Source organism: Oryx dammah, unplaced genomic scaffold, assembly GCF_014754425.2.
Source record: "Oryx dammah isolate SB20612 unplaced genomic scaffold, SCBI_Odam_1.1 HiC_scaffold_8, whole genome shotgun sequence".
Lineage (NCBI taxonomy): Eukaryota > Metazoa > Chordata > Mammalia > Artiodactyla > Bovidae > Oryx > Oryx dammah.
The window spans coordinates 44,556,240-44,578,285 of record NW_024070192.1 but is presented as its reverse complement, the minus strand read 5'-3'; the positions used below and the strand labels follow the sequence as shown (position 1 = coordinate 44,578,285).

At 42.4% G+C, this 22,046-nt stretch overlaps 1 protein-coding gene across 1 annotated transcript in view; it reads left to right on the top strand.

Annotated features, from left to right (window-relative positions):
* The window catches only part of MYO1D (myosin ID), a 361,445-nt gene that overhangs the window by 204,641 nt on the left and 134,758 nt on the right, over positions 1-22,046 (top strand). The window contains exons 18-20 of the mRNA XM_040244025.1: positions 1,195-1,339; positions 2,082-2,186; positions 9,285-9,398. Of these exons, the coding sequence (XP_040099959.1) occupies positions 1,195-1,339; positions 2,082-2,186; positions 9,285-9,398 (364 nt within the window). The remainder of the gene's footprint in view (positions 1-1,194; positions 1,340-2,081; positions 2,187-9,284; positions 9,399-22,046) is intronic.

The following is a 22,046-nucleotide window of genomic DNA, read 5'->3' as shown; positions in this document are numbered from 1 at the left end:
TGCTCATCCCCTACCCGGCCCACCCCCCAGCTTGGGTGGGTCAGATCTGAATTCCCCAGCAAGGCTCTCGGCCCCAGTCCCCTGGGGTCAGTCCGTGGTGGACCCGGTCCTGGGCCACTGTGGGCAGTGAAGAGGGGACAGACTGACCCGACGCAAGGCCTCCATGGCACTGTGGGTTCTGGCCCCAGCTCTCTCCCTGACACCCCCTCTTCGGTCCCCCTCCCGCAGGCTCCTGCTCCACTCACAGGACTCCTTGCTGTTCCCCCCAGACACCAAGCCAGCTCGCACGTTAGAATCTTGGCGCTCACTGTTTTCTCGTCCTAAACACTCTTGCCCAAGCATCCATACAGCGGGCTCCGCCACTTCCTGCTCCTCTGTCCTTGTCAGCTGCCTTCCAGACCAGCCTCGGCGTCTCACGCCTGCTCTCGGCTCCTTCCCTCTGTTGCACTCCTCTCCCCCGTTCCTTGGCTTATTTTCTTTCATAGCCCTAATCCCGTCATCCACACTGTGTGTTTACTCACTCGCTTGTTCGCTTGTTCGCCTGTCTCTGCTTTCTGGGGCTTCCCTGGTGGCTCAGTGGTCAAGAGCCTGCCAGCCAATGCAGGAGACATGAGACGTGGGCTCGATCCCCAGGTCGGGAAGATCCCCTGGAGGAGGGCATGGTAACCCACTCCAGGATTCTTGCCTGGAGAATCCCATGGACAGTGGATTCTGGTGGGCTACAACCCATGGGCTCACAAAGAGTCGGACATAACTGAGCAACTAACATTAAACTCTGCTTTCTAGAACATCAGCACCTAGCAGAAAGGATCTTCGTCTGTTTGTTTACAGCTGTGCCTCCACTCCCTAGAACAGCATCTGAAGTTTAGTAAGTGCCTAGAAAACATTTGGTGAATGAATGAATGATGAAGCCAGAGTTCTTATGCCCTAACTGTAGATATTAAGAGAGTCCGTGTATCACTAAGTTCTGGTTGCTTCCAAAACATGCAAACAGCAAAGGAAGTTTTACAAAAATCTCTGTCCACGTAAAACTGTTATGTCTTTTAACACGTTCTAGGTATATTTTGGAGGGTTTTTTTTTTTCAGGGTGATGTGGAAGTAATTTAATTCTACTTAAAGGCAGCTTCAGTTATTTTTGAGAATGAATAGGATGATATTTTTAAAGTCTAAAACATTTTGTTTGTTTACTTATAGATGGAGAGCATCCCAACTTATCAAGACCATACCTGCTTCAGACTTGCCTCAAGTGAGGGCAAAAGTTGCAGCCGTGGAAATGTTGAAAGGTCAAAGGGCTGACCTTGGGCTCCAGAGAGCCTGGGAGGGCAACTATCTTGCTTCGGTAAGTCCAGGAGAACAAAGTGGAATCTACTTCTGCTCCTTTAACAAAGAAAGAGAAGGCATTTTCTCCAGGAATTTATAGAAAGACTAAGACACCTTCAGAAGCTAAATCTTATGAGAGATACTAAACTGAAAGATTGTACTGCTTCTAAGTGTTACCATGAGTGTATTTCCCTCACTTTAAAGAGAGTTATCAGGACTTCCCTGGTGGTCCAGTGGTAAAGAATCTTCCTTGCCATGCAGGTGACGCTGGTTCGATCCTTGGTTGGGGAAGTAAGATCCCACATCCCTCAGGGCAACTAAGCCCAAGAGCCACAATAATTGAGACCATGCTCTAGAGCCTGTGAGCCACAACTAAAACCAATGCAACCAAATAAATAAATATTAAACCAGAAACAGAGAGAGGGTTCTCTGCCTTCTATCCATATGAATTAGGTACATTCAATAACCTGGCTTTGATCATTTAAACCTTCTCTTGCATAATTCAGCAACTATTTTTAATTACCCACCTTTGTATCAATTATTCCCAGAGCTGTGTTTCATCCTGTCTCCCATTCTTGATTTTTAAAATAGGCTAGGATCTTTGGTGTTAGAATAACCCTTTAGCAGCTTATCATCTGGGATGGGGAGGTGAAAAGGACCTGTGTGAAAATACATGAGCAGGGTTATAAAGCAGTAAAAGATGATGTCTTCATCCAAAATGTTAAGCACACACCTTTTACCCTGTTCCCTGTTTCTTTCAGAAACCAGATACACCTCAGACCTCAGGCACATTCGTCCCCGTTGCGAATGAACTGAAACGGAAGGACAAATACATGAACGTCCTCTTTTCCTGTCACGTCCGGAAGGTAAGGCAAGCTCGAAACAGACCTCCTTGGGAAGAAAAGACTGATTCAGGTGAAACTGACTTAGCTATGACCCCAGCGAGACAGAACCGTAGGTCCATGACTAGCGACATCAGCCATGGGCTCTACCTGTGTATACGGTGCAGCGTGGATGGAGTGACTGAAGTGACTGCAATATTAGGGTTAGGCTATAAAGTCTAATTAGGGACGTGAAACGTGGACATACCCCTAAGAATGAAGAGCAAGAAAAGTGGTAGCTACATGGGCAAATACACCGTCTTTTTCCTATCACTTAAATCTCTCTAAAAGATCATTGACTGCACGTCAGTGTTCATAGCAGCATTCTTCACAGTAGTTAAAGGCAGAAACAGCCCAAATGTTCATCAATAGATATATGAAAAAAGAATGCACGTGTCCATCCAATGGAATACTGCTCGGCTGTGACAAGGAATGAAATACATGCCGCAATGTGGATGAAAATGACAAGACACAAAAGGACAAATACTGTTTGATTCCACTTGCATGAAATATCTAGAACAGTCAAATTAATAGAAATAGAAAGTGGAACTGTCATTACCAGGGGCTGAGAGGAGTGAGTAATGTATGTATTCTTACATAATGGATGTTAGCGTTCAGATATTCTGTGGAAAAAGAGATCGACTCAATATTATACAGACTTTTTAACAAACTAGAGAGCAGCCTGTTTTAAACGTCAAATGAAATGTCACCATGGAAAGCTTCCTGGTAGTATCTTGGTTACCAAAGTGTGGAGTCGAATTCTGAACTTTAGATCCAGAAATTCTATTTGATCAGTATACCTAGAGTTCACGAGACAACCAAGAAGTGACTTTTGCTAACCAGATTTGCACACCCACACAAAACAGTATAAGCCATGATGCCACTTTTTTAATTTGACAAAGGAATGTACCATTTTAGTGAATTCTCATATCCACTATCTAGGATACTTCCTTTCTAGTATCACAGTCAAATTAGTCATCAGGACAACTATCAGAGAGAGCTGGATGGTTTTGAGAATTACATCATCTGCTTAGCAAAACCTGGCATCCCTAATTCCATCTTTCTAGTGATAACAATTTGATGTCTGACAACATGTCTCTCCCTAGGTCCTACTGCAAAAAAAAAACCAAACTGAAAATGTTTTAGCCATGCTTCTGTATTTCTAAGTTCAATGCAAAATAATACACTGTATTTCTTCACATCATAGCTTAGGTAATGTCATCTTTAGCAACTTCCCAGTCCTCCAGGACATATGTAGGTAAACTTGATATGATTTTAGTCAAGTCCTCTTCTTTATGTTTTGGTTCTTTCTGAAACAACCACCCTCCATAGCTACAGCCATAAAAGGGCTTCCCAGGCGGTGCTCGTGGTAAAGCACCTAGCTGCTTAGTGCAGGAAACGCTGGAGGCATGCATTTGATGCCTGGGTCAGGAAGATTCCCCTGAAGGGCATGGCAACCCTCTCCAGTATTCTTTCTTGCCTGGAGAATCGCCATGGACAGAGGAGCCTGGCAGGCCACAGTCCATAGGGTCACAAAGAGTAGGACGTGACTGAAGCGACTTAGCACACTCACAGCCATAAAATATCCTTTAAGGTGGGAGACCTGTGCAAATAGTTCAGTTCAGTCACTCAGTTGTGTCCGACTCTTTGCAACCCCATGAGTCACAGCACGCCAGGCCTCCCTGTCCATCACCAACTCCGGGAATTCACTCAAACTCATGTCCGTCAAGTCAGTGATGCCATCCAGCCATCTCATCCTCTGTCGTCCCCTTCTCCTCCTGCCCCCAATCCCTCCCAGCATCAGGGTCTTTTCCAGTGAGTCAACTCTTCACATGAGGTGGCCAAAGTACTGGAGTTTCAGCTTCAACATCAGTCCTTCCAATGAACAGCCAGGACTGGTCTCCTTTAGGATGGACTGGTTGTACTCTCACGCATAACGTGTTTTATCCTGGTCTGACTCCAGGGAAACTTTATCTCTGGCCCCCTGTGGAGCTGACAAAACCTACAGACAAATCCCTAGAAGTGTTCAGGCAAGATCAAGATAACTAGAGATTTTTCTCTGGTTGAGGATTTTAGCTTGGGTAATAGAAGAAATCAGATAAGAGCTTATCTAACATTGAATCTGTGATCAAGTTTTTCTATTACTTTATGAATTTAAAAGGAAGAAAAATTGTGTCCCTTCCTATGTTAGAATTACTTTAAATAAATCTGAATTTATAAATTCACATATGTATCAAAAACATTTATCTTTGATTTGTTTTGATTTAGCCAAGTTATGCAACTGAAAGCTTTTCCTTCATTACATTAATGTCCTTCCCACTCATTTGATTCATGCATTAAGGATGATTTGAGCTGCTAAACCTCAAGGTAAAGACTTATGACCTGTGCTCCTTAGAAATTACATTTCTGCATAAAAAGAATGTAATATTTCTAAACAGTACTTCAGTGGAATTGTTGCTTTGAGGGTTTTGTCTGTTGGTTTCCGGATTAACTCATGGACATATCATCGGAAGGGCTAGAGTCTCCACTTGAGCACTATGGCCTACTGTTTTTCAAATCTTGTGTGACCTTGAGAAATGATACAACAAGTTTTTTTTTTTCCATATTCATTTGCAGCACACTGAATCTGTTTCTCAGTGTGATCTCACAAAAGATGAGGAGCCCGACTTTTACTTGCTATTCAGATTCCATGTTAGAGATTCTTTGTTTTCCATATCCTAAGATGGATACAAATGACTAGTGGTCTCCAACAGGCTTTTCACAGACCAACGTTCCCTTAAATATGATTTTTTTTAAAGAGTTCCACAACTAAATGTATTCAGGAAAAAAGTATCCAATTGTTAGTCGCTCAGTCACGTCTGACTGTTTGCAACCCCATGGACTGTAGCCCGCCAGGCTCTTCTGTCCATGAAATTTCCCAGGCAAGAATACTGGAGCAGGTTGTCATTTCCTACTCCAGAGGATCTTCCCAATCCAGGGATCAAACCCGAGTCTCCCACACTCTTTAACCGTCTGAACCACCAGGAATGGATGGGTTAAACATGCTCTTATAATGTAAAATTCTATGAACCTTTGATGTATCCGTGGGCTCTGAACACCCCAGGGGAGGCTGTGGTTTGCAGTACCTCAAACCAATTTGACTTGGAACCCTGTCTTTCACAAAGCATCGCAGGAGATTGTGCAAAACAACTTAGAAAAACTATACAGAAACTCTGCAAGCACCTTGTTTCAAGTTGGCTGACAAGTGCTAGTTTTCTTTTATGGCAAAAAAAAATGTTGCTACGTGAAGTAAAATCATTACTACCAAGAGTAGTTATTATTTTACCACATAGAGTCTGTTTTCATCTTAATTACAGATATGACTGAGTGACTAACACTTTCACTTTTCATTGAGATATCTTTCACCATGTTAAAGTACATGATTTTAGAATAGGGTTGAATACCCATCACTAAAACCAGTTGTCGACCTTTTCATTAACCCGTAAAGAAACCCCACACCCCTCAGCTGTCCCCCCACGCGGAAACCTCCCCTTTGCCCCAGCCCAGTGAAGCCGCTGATCTATGCTCTGTTTGTATAGATTTGCTTACTCTGGACATTTCATATGAATGGAACTGTATAACACACGGTCCTTTGTGACTGGTGTCTTTTACTTGGCACGCTCTCGGGGTTCTTTCATGGTATAGCAGGTATCAATACGTCATCCTTTTTAGTGCAAATTATATTCCATTGTATGGCTATATCCCATTTTATTTATTCATTCCTCATTAATGGACATTGCGTTGTTTCTCCTTTGCAGCCATTATGATTAAGGCAGCTGTTAACATTCAGGCACAAGTTTTTCCGTGGATGTGTTTTCAGCTCCCTTGGGTATATAGTTAAAAGGGGAATTTCTGAGCCATGTGGTAATTCTATGTTTAACTGTTTCAGGAGCTGCCAGACTGTTTTCCAAAAGGACTGTATCATCTTAGATCCCACTAGTCGTAATGAGGGTTCCACTTTCTCCACACCTTGGCCAGCATTTGTTACTGTCTGTCTTATATTATTGTCATCCTAGTGGGCGTGAGGTGGTATATCTCACTGTGGTTCTGATGTGTGTTTTTCTGATGGCCAGTGATCTCAAGCACCTTTTCATGTTTTTCTACAGCCACATGTATATCTTCTCCGGAGAAATGTCTCTTCAAAGTCTTTACCCATTAAAAAAAAAATGTTTGGTCTTTTCATTATTAGGTACTCTAGATACAACATATATTCTTTATGTATTCTAAATAAGAGTTTTTTTCAGACATATGATTTGCAAAAATTTTCTCCTGTGGGTTGCCTTTTCACTTTTGTTGTACTGTCTGGTTTATATGGTTTTTGTTCTTTAATTCTTAAGCATTTTTCTTGTTTTCCCTGATAAATTGTAAAACTGTGACCTTTACATTGTAAAAGTCCACAAATCTGGAAGCACCTACTCCTTTTCCATCTCTTTTGCATCCAGTGGAGTGGTCATAGCTGGATAATGTCTATTATAGAATTTGGCTCCACCACCAGAATAAGTTCAGTTGCTCAGTTGTGTCCAACTCTTTGCCACCCCATGGACTGCAGCACGCCAGGCTTCCCTGTCCATTGCCAACTCCCGGAGCTTGCTCAAACTCATGTCCATTGAGTCAGTGATGCCATCCAACCATCTCATCATCTCCTTCTCCTCCCGCCTTCAATCCTTCCCCGCATCAGGGTCTTTTCTAATGAGTCAGTTCTTCACATCGGGTGGCCAAAGTGTTGGAGGTTCAGCTTCAGCATCAGTCCTTTCAATGAATATTTAGGACTGATTTCCTTTAGGATGGACTGGTTGGATCTCCTTACAGTCCAAGCAACTCTCAAGAGTCTTCCTCAACACCACAGTTCAAAAGCATCAATTCTTTGGCACTCAGCTTTCTTTATAGTCCAACTCTCACATCCATACATGACTACTGGAAGATCCATAGCTTTGACTAGACGGACCTTTGTTGGCAAAGTAATGTCTCTGCTTTTTAATATGCTGTCTAGGTTGATCATCACTTTCCTTCCAAGGAGCAAGCGTCTTTTAATTTCATGGCTGCAGTCACCATCTGCTGTGATTTTGGAGCCCCAAAAAATAAAGTCTGCCACTGTTTCCATTGTTTCCATGAGACGCCATGGAAGTGATGGGACCACTGTGATGGGACCAGATGCCAACATCTTAGTTTTCTGAATGTTGAGCTTTAAGCCAACTTTTTCACTTTCCTCTTTCACTTTCATCAAGAGGCTCTTTAGTTCTTCTTTGCTTTCTGCCGTAAGGGTGGTGTCATCTGCATATCTGAGGTTATTGGTATTTCTCTCAGCAATCTTGATTCCAGCTGGTGCTTCATCCAGCCTGGCATTTCACATGATGTACTCTGCATATATGTTAAATAAGCAGGGTGACAATATGCAGCCTTGACATACTCCTTTCCTGATTTGGAACCAGTCTGCTGTTCCATGTCCAGTTCTAACTGTTGCTTGTTGACCTGCACACAAATTTTTCAGGAGGCAGGTAAGGTGGTCTGATATTCCCATCTGTTGAAGAATTTTCCAGTTTATTGTGATCCCCACAGTCAAAGGTTTTGGCAGTCAATAAAGCAGAAGTAGATGGTTTTCTGCAACTCTTTTGCTTTTTTGATGATCCAACAGATGTTGGAAATTTGATCTCTGGTTCTTCTGCCTTTTCTAAATCCAGTTTGAACATCTGGCAGTTCACGGTTCATGTACTATTGAAGCCTGACTTGGCAAATTTTGAGCATTACTTTGCTAGCGTGTGAGATGAATGCAATTGTGTGGTAGTTTGAGCATTCTTTGGCATTGCCTTTCTTTGGGATTGAAATGAAAACTGACCTTTTCTAGTCCTGTGGCCACTGTTGAGTTTTCCAAATTTGCTGTCATATTGAGTGCAGCACTTTCATAGCATCATCTTTTAGGATTTGAAATAGCTCGACTGGAATTCCATCACCTCCACTAGCTTTGTTCATAGTGATGCTTCCTAAGGCCCACATGACTTCACATTCCAAGATGTCTGGCTCTAGGTGAATGATCACACCATTGTGATTATCTGGGTCGTGAAGCTCTTTTTCGTACAGTTCTCCTGTGTATTCTTGCCATCTCTTCTTAATATCTTCTGTTTCTGTTAGGTCCATACCATTTCTGCCCTTTATTGTGCCTGTCTTTGCATGAAATGTTCCCTTGGTATCTCTAATTTTCTTGAAGAGATGTCTAGTCTTCCCCATTCTTTTGTTTTCCTCTATTTCTTTGCATTGATCACTGAGGAAGGCTTTCTTATCTCTCCTTGCTATTCTTTGGAACTCTGCATTCCAATGGGTATACCTTTCCTTTTCTCCTTTGCCTTTAGCTTCTTTTCTTTTCTCAGCTAATTGTAAGGTCTCCTCAGACAACCATTCTGCCTTTTTGCATTTCTTTTTATTGGGGATGGTCTTGATCACTGCCTCATACAATGTCACGAATCTCCATCCATAGTTCATCAGGCACTCTGTCTATCAGATCTAATCCCTTTAATCTATTTGTCACTTCCACTGTATAATTGTAAGAGATTTGATTTAGGTCATACCTGAATGGTCTGGTGGTTTTCCCTACTTTCTTCAATTTAAGTCTGAATTTGACAATAAGGAGTTCATGATCTGAGCCACAGTCAGCTCCCGGTCTTGTTTTTGCTAACTGTGTAGAGCTTCTCCATCTTTGGCTGCAAAGAATATAATCAATCTGATTTCAGTATTGACCAGCTGGTGATGTCCATGTGTAGAGTCTTCTCTTGTGTTGTTGGAAGAGGGTGTTTGCTATGACCAGTGCATTCCCTTGGCAAAACTCTGTTAGCCTTTGCCCTGCTTCGTTTTGTACTCCAAGGCCAAATTTGCCTGTTATTCCAGGTGTCTCTTGACTTCCTACTTTTGCATTCTAGTCCCCTATAATGAAAAGGACATCTTTTTCGGATGTTAGTTCTAGAAGGTCTTGTACCAGCTCCTAGATGTCTTCCTGGAAGATCGTTTGATTTCATTCTTGGTGAGATATTATAGTTTACTTTTTTTTCCTTACAGGTGAATCGATTTAGTAAGGTGGAAGATCGAGCAATTTTTGTCACTGACCGTCACCTGTATAAAATGGACCCCACTAAGCAGTACAAGGTGATGAAGACCATCCCTTTATACAACGTAAGTGTTCTCTGCTTCACTCTAAACAAAGGATTCTTAACCTGGTTCTCATGGACCACTAGGGGGTCAACAGATCCCAAGAGCCTTTGGGGCTTTAGAGAGCCCATGAATTCCTGAAATGTTCAGCCCGTCTCATATTTTATACAGAACTACAATTTTCTGTATGGAGTATCCAAAGCTTCAAATAGAATAACAAAGGCACATTTTGTTTGAAAGTGTAGGACTCTGCATTCTATGTGACCTTTCTTTATCCTACTCAGAGCTTAACTCTGGTGACACAAAATGTATTTCCTTATTGATTATCATAAGGCTTGTTTTTATGTGGAAGTGGAATCAGGTAAAGAAATAGTCGAGAATAACTTTATGAAAACATTACCTCTCTTTTACACTTGCAGTTGTGTCTGACTCTTTACGACCCCATGGACTGTAGCCCATGAGACTCCTCTGTCCCTGGGATTTTCCTGGCAAGAATACTGGAGTGAGTGGCCATTTCCTTCTCCAGGGGATCTTCCCACCAGGGCTGGAACCCACATCTCTTGCATCTCTTGCATTGGCAGACAGATTCTTTACCACTTGCACTACCTGGGAAGCCCCTGAATCTCAATATGAAACTTTAAAAAATTTTTTATTCTGCTTTATGGGATCTGCTTAACAAGTAACCGTTCTGATTCTTGAAAAAGATCCCCCTGGACTGCAGGATCTTTCCATGTCTCAGGTGATTTTTCTATCTGTTAGTTCTTAGAGAAGTCTGTGTTTGTCCAATCATGAGATCTATGAGGAGTGTTATTTAAAGATTGTTTTAAATCCTTTTGGCCTCTGCAAAAGGAAATAGGAAACATTGTTTTACAATGTTTTATTGTGTTAAATCAGGAGTCCTGTTGGTTGTGAAGTTCAAGGAAGGCAAGCTGTTCCTGGCTTTGCTAAATAACTTGGAACGTTGCTGCAGGCTTATCGCCTGCCGATGGAGTTGAAGTTTGACTCTATCTCCTGGTCCCCCCACTGCACACGCATACATACACACTTTTCTCCCTTTCAGTTCAGTTCAGTCACTCAGTCATGTCGAACTCTTTGCGACCCCATGGACTGCAGCACGCCAGGCTTCCCAGTCCATCACCAACTCCCAGAGCTTGCTGAAACTCATGTCCATCGAGTTGGTGATGCCATCCAACCATCTCATCCTCTGTCGCCCTCTTCTCCTCCCGCCTTCAATCTTTCCCAGCATCAGGGTCTTTTCCAATGAGTCAACTCTTCGCATGAGGTGGAGTTTCAGCTTTAGCATCATTCCTTCCAAAGAAATCCCAGGGCTGATCTCCTTTAGAATGGACTGGTTGGGTCTCCTTGCAGTCCAAGGGACTCTCAAGAGTCTTCTCCAACACCGCAGTTCAAAAGCATCAGTTCTTCGGTGCTCAGCTTTCTTTCAGTAGAAAGGCTAATGGACTTCAGCTTAGAAGGAAATGATGTTTTAAGACATTCTTGATCATAGGTAGTCTTCTTAGCAAAGACCTATAATCTCATATTCATCACCATTTAAGCCTATTAACCCCATAGTCTTGAAGAAGATGAAGGAAGATGAGGGAGAAGGTCACATTTTGTCAAAGTCTAGTAAAATGTGTATTTCTTCTTCTTACTTTCTATTAAAGGGAGAGCAATCAGGCGCATGATAAAAATCCAGTAAGTAGTTAAACAGGTCTTTGAACCAACGTTATTTTCTACGGTTTTCATGTTGACTGGTGTGTAGTTATAGTCACTGTTCCTCTTCACCATCATTATCATCATCAGTGTTATCAATAATATCATATTTTTTTTAAGTAACAGTGTTTAGGTAAACATAAAGGTAAACTGAGGTCAACAGGCAGGACACACACTGTCAGCGATGCTGTTGCCCACATCCCTTTGATTTCCTTTCCACTTCTGTACATTCCAGCCTACCTTCCAATAGCCAGCATCTTTGTTAAAAGGCTCCCCCCCAGACTGCTGGAACCCTTGACTGGAAATAATCCCCACCCCTACCCACCTACTTGACCAGTGGGTGTGGGCATATAAATTCTCCAAACCCCATCATTCATTGGCCGTGGTAATTCTGGTGTGTTTTACATCATTTGCAGGAGCTTTTCTATAGGAATAAGCTGCGCTGCTCACCGTAGTAGCTGCTTAATAATGGGCCCTACTGGCCGCCCTCCCACCCTGAGCCACCTCCCCACTCCCTTGCCCAGCTCCCTGCACCTCCTGGATCAGTCCTGAGGCTCATCAGCCTTTGTCTCAGGATGTGCTTTGTGCTATACTGACTCGCTTCAGTCATCCAACTCTCTGTGACCCCATGGCCTGTAGCCCACCAGGCTCCTCTGTCCATGGGATTCTCCAGGCAAGAACACCGGAGTGGGTTGCCATGCCCTCCTCCAGGGGATCAGCCCAACCCAAGGATCGAACCTCTCAGTGGGGAGCAGATTGAATGGGGCTGGGGACTTCCAGCCGCGTCTATAAAGATGTCCTTCAATCTGAAGCAAATACAGCCAAATATTAAGTCTGAATAATAGGAATGTGAACATTATTTTATTCTTTATCCTTTTCGTATGAAATATTTTGAAATTTAAAAAGTTTAAGGAGACTTCCCTGGTAGTCCAGTGGTTAAAACTTCAGCTTCCAGTGCAAGGGGTGCAGGTTTGATCCCTGATTGGGGAGCTAAAAATCCCACATGCCTTGGGGCCAAAAAAAAAAGACCCACAAAACAGAAGCAATATTGAAACAATTTCAATAATGCCTTAAAAAATAGTCCACATCAAAAAATCTTAAAAAAAAAAAAAAGTTTACAACAAGGAAGCTCTAAAAATGATAATGCTCATGGCAGGGATGAAGAAGCTGAGAGGAGATGGAGAAAGATTTCAGTCTTAACCAAGCTGAATTTCAGACACTGATGACACTTGTAAGTAAACATCCCATCAATCACTGGAGTCTAACATTGTATAAAAGAGTGTAGCATTCAGCACTTAGGATAAAAATTTAGGAGCAGACACATTATAATTTGAGGCTGAAATTATCATTGTAGAGGGAGAAGGGGCAGATGATTCAAGAACATCATGCTTAACTGGTGGGGAAAAGAGACTGACTGAAGGAAATGGAATGAAAACGAAATCTCCATTCTTTCTGGGCCTCCGCTTTCTCCTTTCTCTTCTAATGTGCCAAATGAGTTCTAATTTCTCTCCAGTTCCATAAGGTTATGAATTATTCCAGGAAGGAAAAGAACTCTGGAAACACTGTGTTTCAGAATCAAGTTGGAAAGTTTTCAGAAATAAGGGTAATCAATAAAAACATAACTACTGATCCCACCCTTTGCTCCTCTCCTTCTCTGCTCTTCATTCCTGCTTCTGCCCTTCATTCCTGCTTCTGCCCAGCTGCCTGTCCTGTGTCAGTGAGACTTTTCTGGCTCCGGGGAACAGATTGTGATTGTGGGGAGGAGGAGAGAGATTCCCTCTGTTCCTCTTAAGTGTTTGTGGCTGGACTAATAATAAAGTTGACACAAGACAGATTAACAGGAGGAAACCCAACTTAGTTTTATGGGCATCAGGCAGTTCAGTCGCTCAGTCATTTCCAACTCTTTTCAACCCCGTGGAAGCAGCACTCCAGGCCTCCCTGTCCATCACCAACTCCTGGAGCTTGCTCACACTCATGTCCATTGAGTCGGTGATGCCATCCAACCATCTCATCCTCTGTCGTCCCCTTCTCCTGCCTTTAGTCTTTCCCAGCATCAGGGTCTTTTCTAATGAGTCAGTTCTTCACATCAGGTGGCCAAAGTATTGGAGGTTCAGCTTCAGCATCAGTCCTTCCAATGAATATTCAGGGTTGATTTCCTTTAGGATTGACTGGTTTGATCTCCTTGCAGTCCAAGGGACTTTCAGGAGTTTTCTCCAACACAGCAGTACAAAAGCATCAATTCTTCAGCACTCAGCTTTCTTTATGGTCCAACTCTCACATCCATACATGACTACTGGAAAAAGCATAGCTTTGGCTATATGGACCTTTGTCAGCAAAGTAATGTCTCTGCTTTTTAATGGGATATCGTAAAAAGATGCTCAGAGAATGTCTAAGAGTGGGTAACTTAATATCTTTGTGTATAAAGAAACAATAAATTTGTGAGGATTTGGAAGGACAAAGAAACTAGGTTTGGGCGTAATTATAAGGAATTTAAGCCAAGGGGTGAGCTTGGGAGGTAAATTAGTGAAGAAGGGGCAAGGTTTATTTATACAGGCTTCTCGGACCTGAATTGTCTGTCTTTGGTCCTACTGATGTCTTTCTCTGGATCCAAAGAGGGCACCTTTCATACGAGAGATTTATTTCCTGGTTTCAAAGAAACGGAGAGGAGGGTCAAAGTATCCTTTTTGCATTGGCTGCTTCTTAAGTAACTTTAATTCAAAATAGTCAATATGCCATTGATACATATTTGGGGGCCTGCCCTGGGCCCCGTACTATTTTGATTTGTGTTTAAAGAAAGGATACACACAGTAGTAAGGAAAAGAAATCTCCTAGGAACCCAGGGCCCTATTCAGGTTTTAAGGCAGCTCTGAGAGACCATGTTATCCTGTGTCCCCCTCAGCAAAATGATGCTTAGATGGTGTCAGTTTCTGCCACTCTCTGTCTCTACTTCTCTTTGTGTGTCTTTTTTTTAATGTTTATTTATTTAGCTGCTCCAGGTCTTAGTTGCAGCACATGGGACCTTTTAGTTGTGGCATGTGGGATTTTTAGCTGCAGCCTGTGAACTCTTAGTTTCGATGAGAGATCTAGTTCCCTGACCAGGGATCGAACCTGGGCTCCCCTGCTTTGAAAGCATGACGTCTTAGCCACTGAATCACCAGGAAAGTCCCTCTTTGTGTGTCTCCCATCTAACAATTACCTTTCTTACCGTACAGCCTGGGCCAGTGCTAGGCTAAGGTGTGAATCAGCCAAAACAAACCGTTAAGAGTTTCATCCCGCAGTGATACTGAACACGGTGTCTCTGATGAGGTCTCACCATGGCAACCAGTTCTGCACGATCCAAACTGGTCCTTCAGCTCCTTGTTAAGCTTTTGCAAATCTATACGTAGTCTTCCCTGACTTCTCCTAGCATAGCATGAGTAATGACTCATTCATTTGGGGGTATAAATGATCTCCTTCTCTCTGCAATTTTTGACTGTTGTCCTTAAGGCCCAAGTCACATTTGGACCTGCTGAATACTGAGGTAGGTCATTAGATTTTCCTGGTGGGAAAGCGCCAGTGGGAGAACAGTGCTTCAAATAGGCTATAACCAACCATCTCATCCTCTGTTGCCGCCTTCTCCTCCTGCCCTCAATCTTTCCCAGCAACAGGGTCTTTTCCGGTGAGTTGGCTCTTTGCATCAGGTGGCCAAAGTATTGGAGCTTCAGCTTCAGCATCAGTCCTTCCAGTGAATATTCAGGGTTGATTTCCTTTAGGATTAAATGGTTTGATCTCCATGCTGTCCAAGGGATTGTCAAGAGTCTTGTAAAAGCTCCATCGTTTGAAACCATTAATCCTCAACCCTCAGCCTTCTTTATGGTACAACTCTCACATCTGTATCTGACTACTAGAAAAACCATAGCTTTATAGCTTGGTAATTAGCACAAAGTGAGTTTACCAGTGTAACCATTCCCAAAATCAAGATACAAGACTCCCAAAAAAGAAAACATATGCCCCCTCCCAGTCACTCTCTCTTCTTTCCTTTTCAGAGGCATAATTTTGCTCATTTTGAACTTAATGTAAGTGAAATCAAACACTGTGTACTCCTTTTTGTGTTTCTTTCCACATTATCTTCATGGGAACATCCATGTGGTTTCCTGTAATTCTGGTTTGCTCATTTTCACCACTTTGTAGTATTTCCTTGTCAAAATACACCGCAAATTGTTTATCCGTTCACATATTGATGGATAGTTGAGATTTTTAAAATCATTCTTATGCATGTGTTTTGATATTAGTATGATGCATACTTCTTCATTGGACAAATACCCAGGAGTGAAATCGCTATTCAGTTCAGTAGATAATTCCAGTTTTCCAAAGTGGTCATACTGGTTTACAACCCCACCTGACAACCAACAACACGTGAAAGTTCCAGTTGCTCCATTTTCTCTCCAACACTAGGTCCTGACAGTCTTTTTTTTTTTTTAATCAATGTATAGTTGGTTTTTAATGTGTTAGTTTCTTCTATACAGCAAAGTGAATCAGCTGTGCATGTACACATAGCCCCTCTTTTCTGGATTTCCCTCACACTTAGGTCACCACAGAGCACTGAGAAGAGTTCCCTGGGCTCCACAGTAGGCGCTCATTAGTTGTCTCTCTTATACACAGTATCAGTCGTGTATATATGTCAGTCCCAATCTCCTGCTTCTTCCCACCCCACCCTTTCTCCCTTAACTGCCATACACAGTGAAATCAGAAAGAGAAAAGCAAATATCATATATTAATGCATATACGTGGAATCTAGAACGATGGTATAGATCTTATTGGCAAAGCTGAAAGTCTTTTGAATTTTAGCTATTCTGGTAGGTGTGTGGTAGTTACACATGTGGGGGACAGTTCTAGCTTTATTGAAATATAACAGACACATAACATTGTGTGAGTCTAAGGTGTGCAGTGTGTTGACTTGGTACATATATCTATTGCAGTATGAGTACCGCCATAGCGTTAGATGACACCTCCATCACACCCCGTAATTGCCCCTTCTTTTTTATAGTAAGAACACTGAAGAGCTGATCACTTAGCAACTTTAAGTTATGTAATACCGTAGTAGCTGTAATCACTATGCTGTATAATAGGCCCCAAGAACTTACTCATCTTCTAGCTGGAAGTTTGTGCCCTCTGACCAGCATTTCGTTTTCCCCACCTCCTCCTGAGCCCCTAGGGACCACCACTCTACTCTCTGTTTCTCTGAGTTTATCATTTTTAGATTCTACATATAAGTGATATCAATAGCAGGGGTCCCCAACCTCTAATCTAATGCCTGATGATCTGAGATGGAGTTGATGTAATAACAGAAATAAAGTGAAAGGCACTCAGTCAAGTCCAACTCTTTACGACCCCGTGGACTGTACAGTCCATGGAATTCTCCAGGCCAGAATACTAAAGTGGGTAGCCTTTCCCTTCTCCAGGGGATCTTCCCAACCCAGGGATCAAACCCAGGTCTCCCACATTGCGGGTGGATTCTTTACCAGCTGAGCCACCAGGGAGGCCCAGGAATACTGGAGTGGGTGGCCTATCCCTTCTCCAGCAGAGCTTCCGGACCCAGGAATTGAACTGGGGTCTCCTGCATTGCAGGCAGATTCTTTACCGGCTGAGCTACCAGGGAATAGAAATAAAGTGCGCAATGAACATAATGCACTTGAATCATCCTGAAACCATCCCCCGCCCCTGCCCCATCCCTAGTCCATGGCAAAATTGTCTTCCACGAAACCGATCCCTGGTGCCAGAAAGACTGGTGACGGCAGTCATATACTATTTGTCTTTCTCTGTCCAGCCTATTTCAGTCATAATGCCCTCAGGGTTCAGCCACGTTGTTGCAAATGGTGGGATTTCCTTGTTTCTCATGGCTGAATTATGCTACATCACATATGTATGCCTCATCTTTATCCATTGATCCACTGACAGATACATATTGTGGGTTTTCTTTGTACTCCTCTTATTACTAATAAGGTTGAGCCCTTTTCTGTGTGTTTACGGGTCATTTGGACTTCTTTTGTAAATTGCCTGTTGGCGTCTCTTGCTGTGTTTCTGTCTTTTAAAATTTGATTTTTGGAAGTTCTTTTTATATTCTGCGTTTGTGCCCATTGACAGTTATAGATCTTATAGATACTTTCTCCAGCTCTGTGACTTGCCTTTTCATTCCTTTAGTGTTTCTGTGAGCAACATTTTTCATGTTGATATACTTCAGTTTATCCTTTTTTTTCCTCTGAGGTGGATGCTTTTTTATTTTTGCTTAAGAAAGCATTCCCTATCCCAAGGTTGTGAAAATATCCTCATCTATCATATTCTATAAGCTTTATCGCTGCACCTTTCATATTGACATCTTACAGTCCACCTAGAATTGACTTTTGTGTATGTGCAAGGCAACAGCTCAGGGTTTTTTTTTTCCCCATATAAACAATTGGCCCAACACCACATATTGAAAAGACCATCTTTCCCCACTTGCTCTTCAGCACTACATTTGTTATAAATCAGAGTGGCCATATGTCTCTTTCTAGTTTCTCTACTCCGTTCTATTGGTCTACTGTCTATCTTTGTGCCAATGACAGTTTTAATTACTGTTGGGCAGAGGTTTTATGAACTGCAAAATTATAATAAATTTCCAAAATCTCCCACTTCCATTTCACCCTCCTCCCAATATAGTATTGTCATTATTGTTGTTTTTTAGTCAGTAAGTCGTGTCTGACTCTTTTACGACCCCATGGACTGGGGCCCAGCAGGCTTCTCTGTCCATGGGATTTCCCAGGCAAGAATACTGGAGTGGGTTACCATTTCCTATTCCAGGGGATCTTCCCAACCCAGGGATCGAACCCACGTCTCCTACATTGGCAGGCAGATTCTTTACCGCTGAGATACCAGGGAAGCCCAACATTCTCATTAGCTGTATCCATATGAAGGAAAAGAGAGCTGAGGAGAAAGCAAATCCTAGCAGAATGGACAGCTTGCTGTTTACCCATTTCCTCTGTGAAAAAGTAAAATTCCTTTAGGAGTCAGGTTTAGAAATGCATGAAGTTCATACCAGTCAGGGAGCAGCTACCACTGTAATCTGTTGTGACCTCTCTAGAGACCCATATGCCAAATCTTTGGAGTCACCCAGGAAAAGTTGAAGTCTATATTACAGGTAATATCTCCTGATTGTTAAATGCCATGTAACCCAAATAGAACACATCTTGTAAGCCCACAGGCCACCGGTTTGCTGCTCCTATTTTAAAAAGTCTTTGCTTTTGTCATTTGTTATTCTAAATGTGCTTAGTTGCCTAGTCGTGTCTGACTCTCTGCAACCCCGTGGACTGTAGCCTGCCAGGCTTCTCTGTCCATGGAATTTCTCAGGCAAGAACACTAGAGTAAGTTGCCATTTGCTCCTCCAGGCAATCTTCCTGGCCCAGGGTTTGAACCCACGTCTCCTGTGGCTCCTGCTTTGCAGGCCAATTCCTCGCCCTCTGGGCCATCTCTGCTCTCTGACCTCTTCGCTGCATGCGTGCATGTTCAGTCACTTCAGTCGTGTCCAGCTCTTTGTGACCCTGTGGACTGTAGCCCGCCAGGGTCCCCTGTCCATGGGATTCTCCAGGCGAGAATACTGGAGTGAGTTGCCATGCCCTCCTCCAGGGCATCTTCCCAACCCAGAGACTGAACCTGGGTCTCCTGTAATTGCAGGCAGATTCTTTACCACTGAGCTCCCTGTCAAATTTTTAAAACTCTAAAATCTATGCTATGTTTTATTCTAGATTTTATGTAGTAGAAACAAACACTAATCATTTCTCACTTATAAAAAGCTATAGCTGGATGTGAGCTTTAGAAGAGTATATTTTCTGTGTCAATTAGCCAGGAAGGAAAAGAATGAAGGAAATCTTGGATACAGGTGCCTTTTCTACCTGTAGAACTTTCTACCCCTTCCGAGTTCACTGCTAATTGTATTCTTCCAACTTCTTATTATAAAATTTTTCAAATGTATAGGGAAATTAAAAGAATATTATAAGGAATACCCTTATTCCCTCCACCTAGATTCATTAAATGTTTAATTTCTTTTTTGTCATACTTATTTTCTCTCTCTCGTGACACTTCACTGCTAAAATGCCCCTGTGTGCATTCTCCTAAGAATAGGATGTCTTCTCTCTTAACCACAATGCCACTTTCATATCTAAAAATATTAAGAACATTTCTATAATACCAAATATAATATATAATCATTATCTATTATGTGTTGGTCAACTCACGTTCAGATTTCCTCAGTTGTTCAAATAATGTCTTTTATACCTATTTTTAAAAATCCTATCTAGGTTCATATTTTGGATCTGGTCATTACATATCTTTTAGTCCAGAACTGTACCTCATGGATCTGGTCATTACATATCTTTTAGTCCAGAACTGTACCTCTAGACACAACCTCCCGCTTTTTTTTTTTTTCATGAAATTGACTTTTAAAACAGCATTATTAAGGTATCATTTACTATGATGAGCTCAGTTGTGTTCCCTCAGAATTCATTTGTTAAAGTCCTAACCTCCAGTACTTTAACGTAGGACTGTGTTTGGAGACAGAATCTTTAAAGAGGTAATTAGGTTAAAATGAGACCGTAAGGTGGGCCCCGATCTACTATGACTGGTGTCTGTCTGTCTGTCTGTGTGTGTGTGTCGCTCAGTCGTGTCTGACTCTCTGCAGCCCCGTGGACTGTAGCCCACCAGGCTCCCTTGTCCGTGGGATTTCCCAGGCAAGAATACTGGATGGGGTTGCCATTCCTTTCTCCAGGAGATCTTCCCAACCCAGGGATGGAATCAGCATCTCCTGAATTAGCAGGCGGGTTCTTTACCACTAGTGCCACCTGGTAAGACCTGGTGTCCTTTTAAGAAGAGACTAGGACACAGACACATAGAGAGGAAGAGCACAGAAGGACATAGGGGGCAGACAGACGCCCGCAAGCAAGGGGAGAGGCCTCAGAAGGAGCTAGCCTTGCCCACACTTTGGTCTTGGACTTCTAGCCTCCAGAACTCTGAGGCAACAGGCTTCTCTTGCTTAAGCCACCTGCTCTGCTACTTTGTTATGACAGCCCTGGAACTAACACATTTAGAGCACTTACCCCAAAATCCACCCATTGTAAGGTCTGGTTCGGTTATTTTTAGTAAAGGTATGCAGTTGCCTGAAGATCACATAATTCCAGTCTTGGAACATTTCCATCACTTGCGAAAGTTCTCCCACGCTCATTTGTAGTAAATCCCCACTCTCAGTTTCAGCCCTGGACAATCACTGACCTTTCTGTGTCTATACTTTCAACTTTTCTAAAACCTTCATGTACATGGAATCATACCATACACTAGATACTGTTTTCGTGTCTGGCTTCCTTTATTTTGCAGAATGTTTCAGAGGTTCATCCATGTTCCAAGTATCGCTGGTTCTCTGCTTTCATTGCTAAGTAATACTCCATTGAGTGGACGTACCATATTTTATTTCTCCATTCACCAGCTGATGGACATTTGGCTGCTAAATACATTCACATGCGAGACTTTATGTGGGCATGTGTTTTCATTTCTCTTGGGTGGCTATCTATGAATGGAAGTACTCCTCATGGCATTTAACTTTGTAAGGAACTACCAAACTGTTTTCCAAAGCGGCTGCTCCATTTTGCATTGTCTTCAGCATGAGAGTCCTGGTTTCTCCATATCCTCACTAACACTTGGTATGTATGATGTTGAGTTTTTAAAGAATCCAGGACTGGTCTAGTCTGGATTTGTCTAATTGTTTCCTCATGGTCATTTAACTTATTCTCCTAGTCCCTGTATTTCCTATAAGCTGGAAATTAAATCAGGAGATGTTAGTTTTTTAAACATATTTATTTGGCGGCACTGGATCTTAGATGCGGCATGTAGGATCTACCTCCCTGACCAGGGACTGAACCCAGGCCCTCTGCGTTAGGAGCAGAGAGTCTTAGCCACTGGACCACCAGGGAAGTCCCAGAAAGTGTTTATTTTATTTCAGTTTTACACTTCCACACACTTAAGATTATATCTTGCATCTCAATAAAGAAGGCACATGTATGGCTGACTCTGCCTTGTGGATCTTTAGAAAATGTTTCATTGTAGCCAAGCTATTATTGTATTGCCCTTCAGTTCAGTTGCTCAGTCATGTCTGACTCTGCGACCCCATGAAGCGCAGCGCGCCAGGCCTCCCTGTCCATCACCAACTCCCCAGAGTCCACCCAAACCCATGTCCATCGAGTTGATGTTGTCCTTGCTGTAGCCTAAATTCCAACTGCTTGTAGAACACATCCCATGTTTTCCTATGAACAATTAGAATTTAGCATAAAAAATTAAGATTAAAATGGCCATCAAGTATTTACCTATTAATAAGCTGCCCATCAGTAACAATACCTGTTATTTTCATTTTTCTTTTACCAGTCTCTCTTTCTAACAAAACTCTGCCAATGCTTTGATCTTTGATAGTTCTTGTATTGAAGCTTTTATAGTTTATTAATCCTCATTTAAAATCTGGGCAGTCACCACAGATAAAATCACTGCAGAGTCTTCACTCCTTTGTGCCAGCACCAACGATGGCCTTTACAGCCCTGCTGACTTTGTGCATTCTGCTCGTGTGTTCCCTTCACTGTTTTCTTGAATTTTTTTTTTCTTATACAGGCCACATTCTACAAGTCTGTGTTTGGATTTATTTTTCTTTGCATTATCCAAGAAATCGTAAATCACACCAAAGCTATTGGCTTTGCCACCACCAAAATGGTTCTGAATCCAAATATGAAGATGACAGCTAGAATAGTCTTAGATATTTTGTCTGGTTCCCCCCACCCCGTTTTTGTCTTAGGTACTGTTGCCAGCCAGGATGAAGGACATCAGTGATCATTTGTTTCCATAGTTGATTGGACAGGAACTTCCCGGTCCAGATAGCTACTGTGTTGTTCCTCATGGTGGTTGATCTTCAGGCAG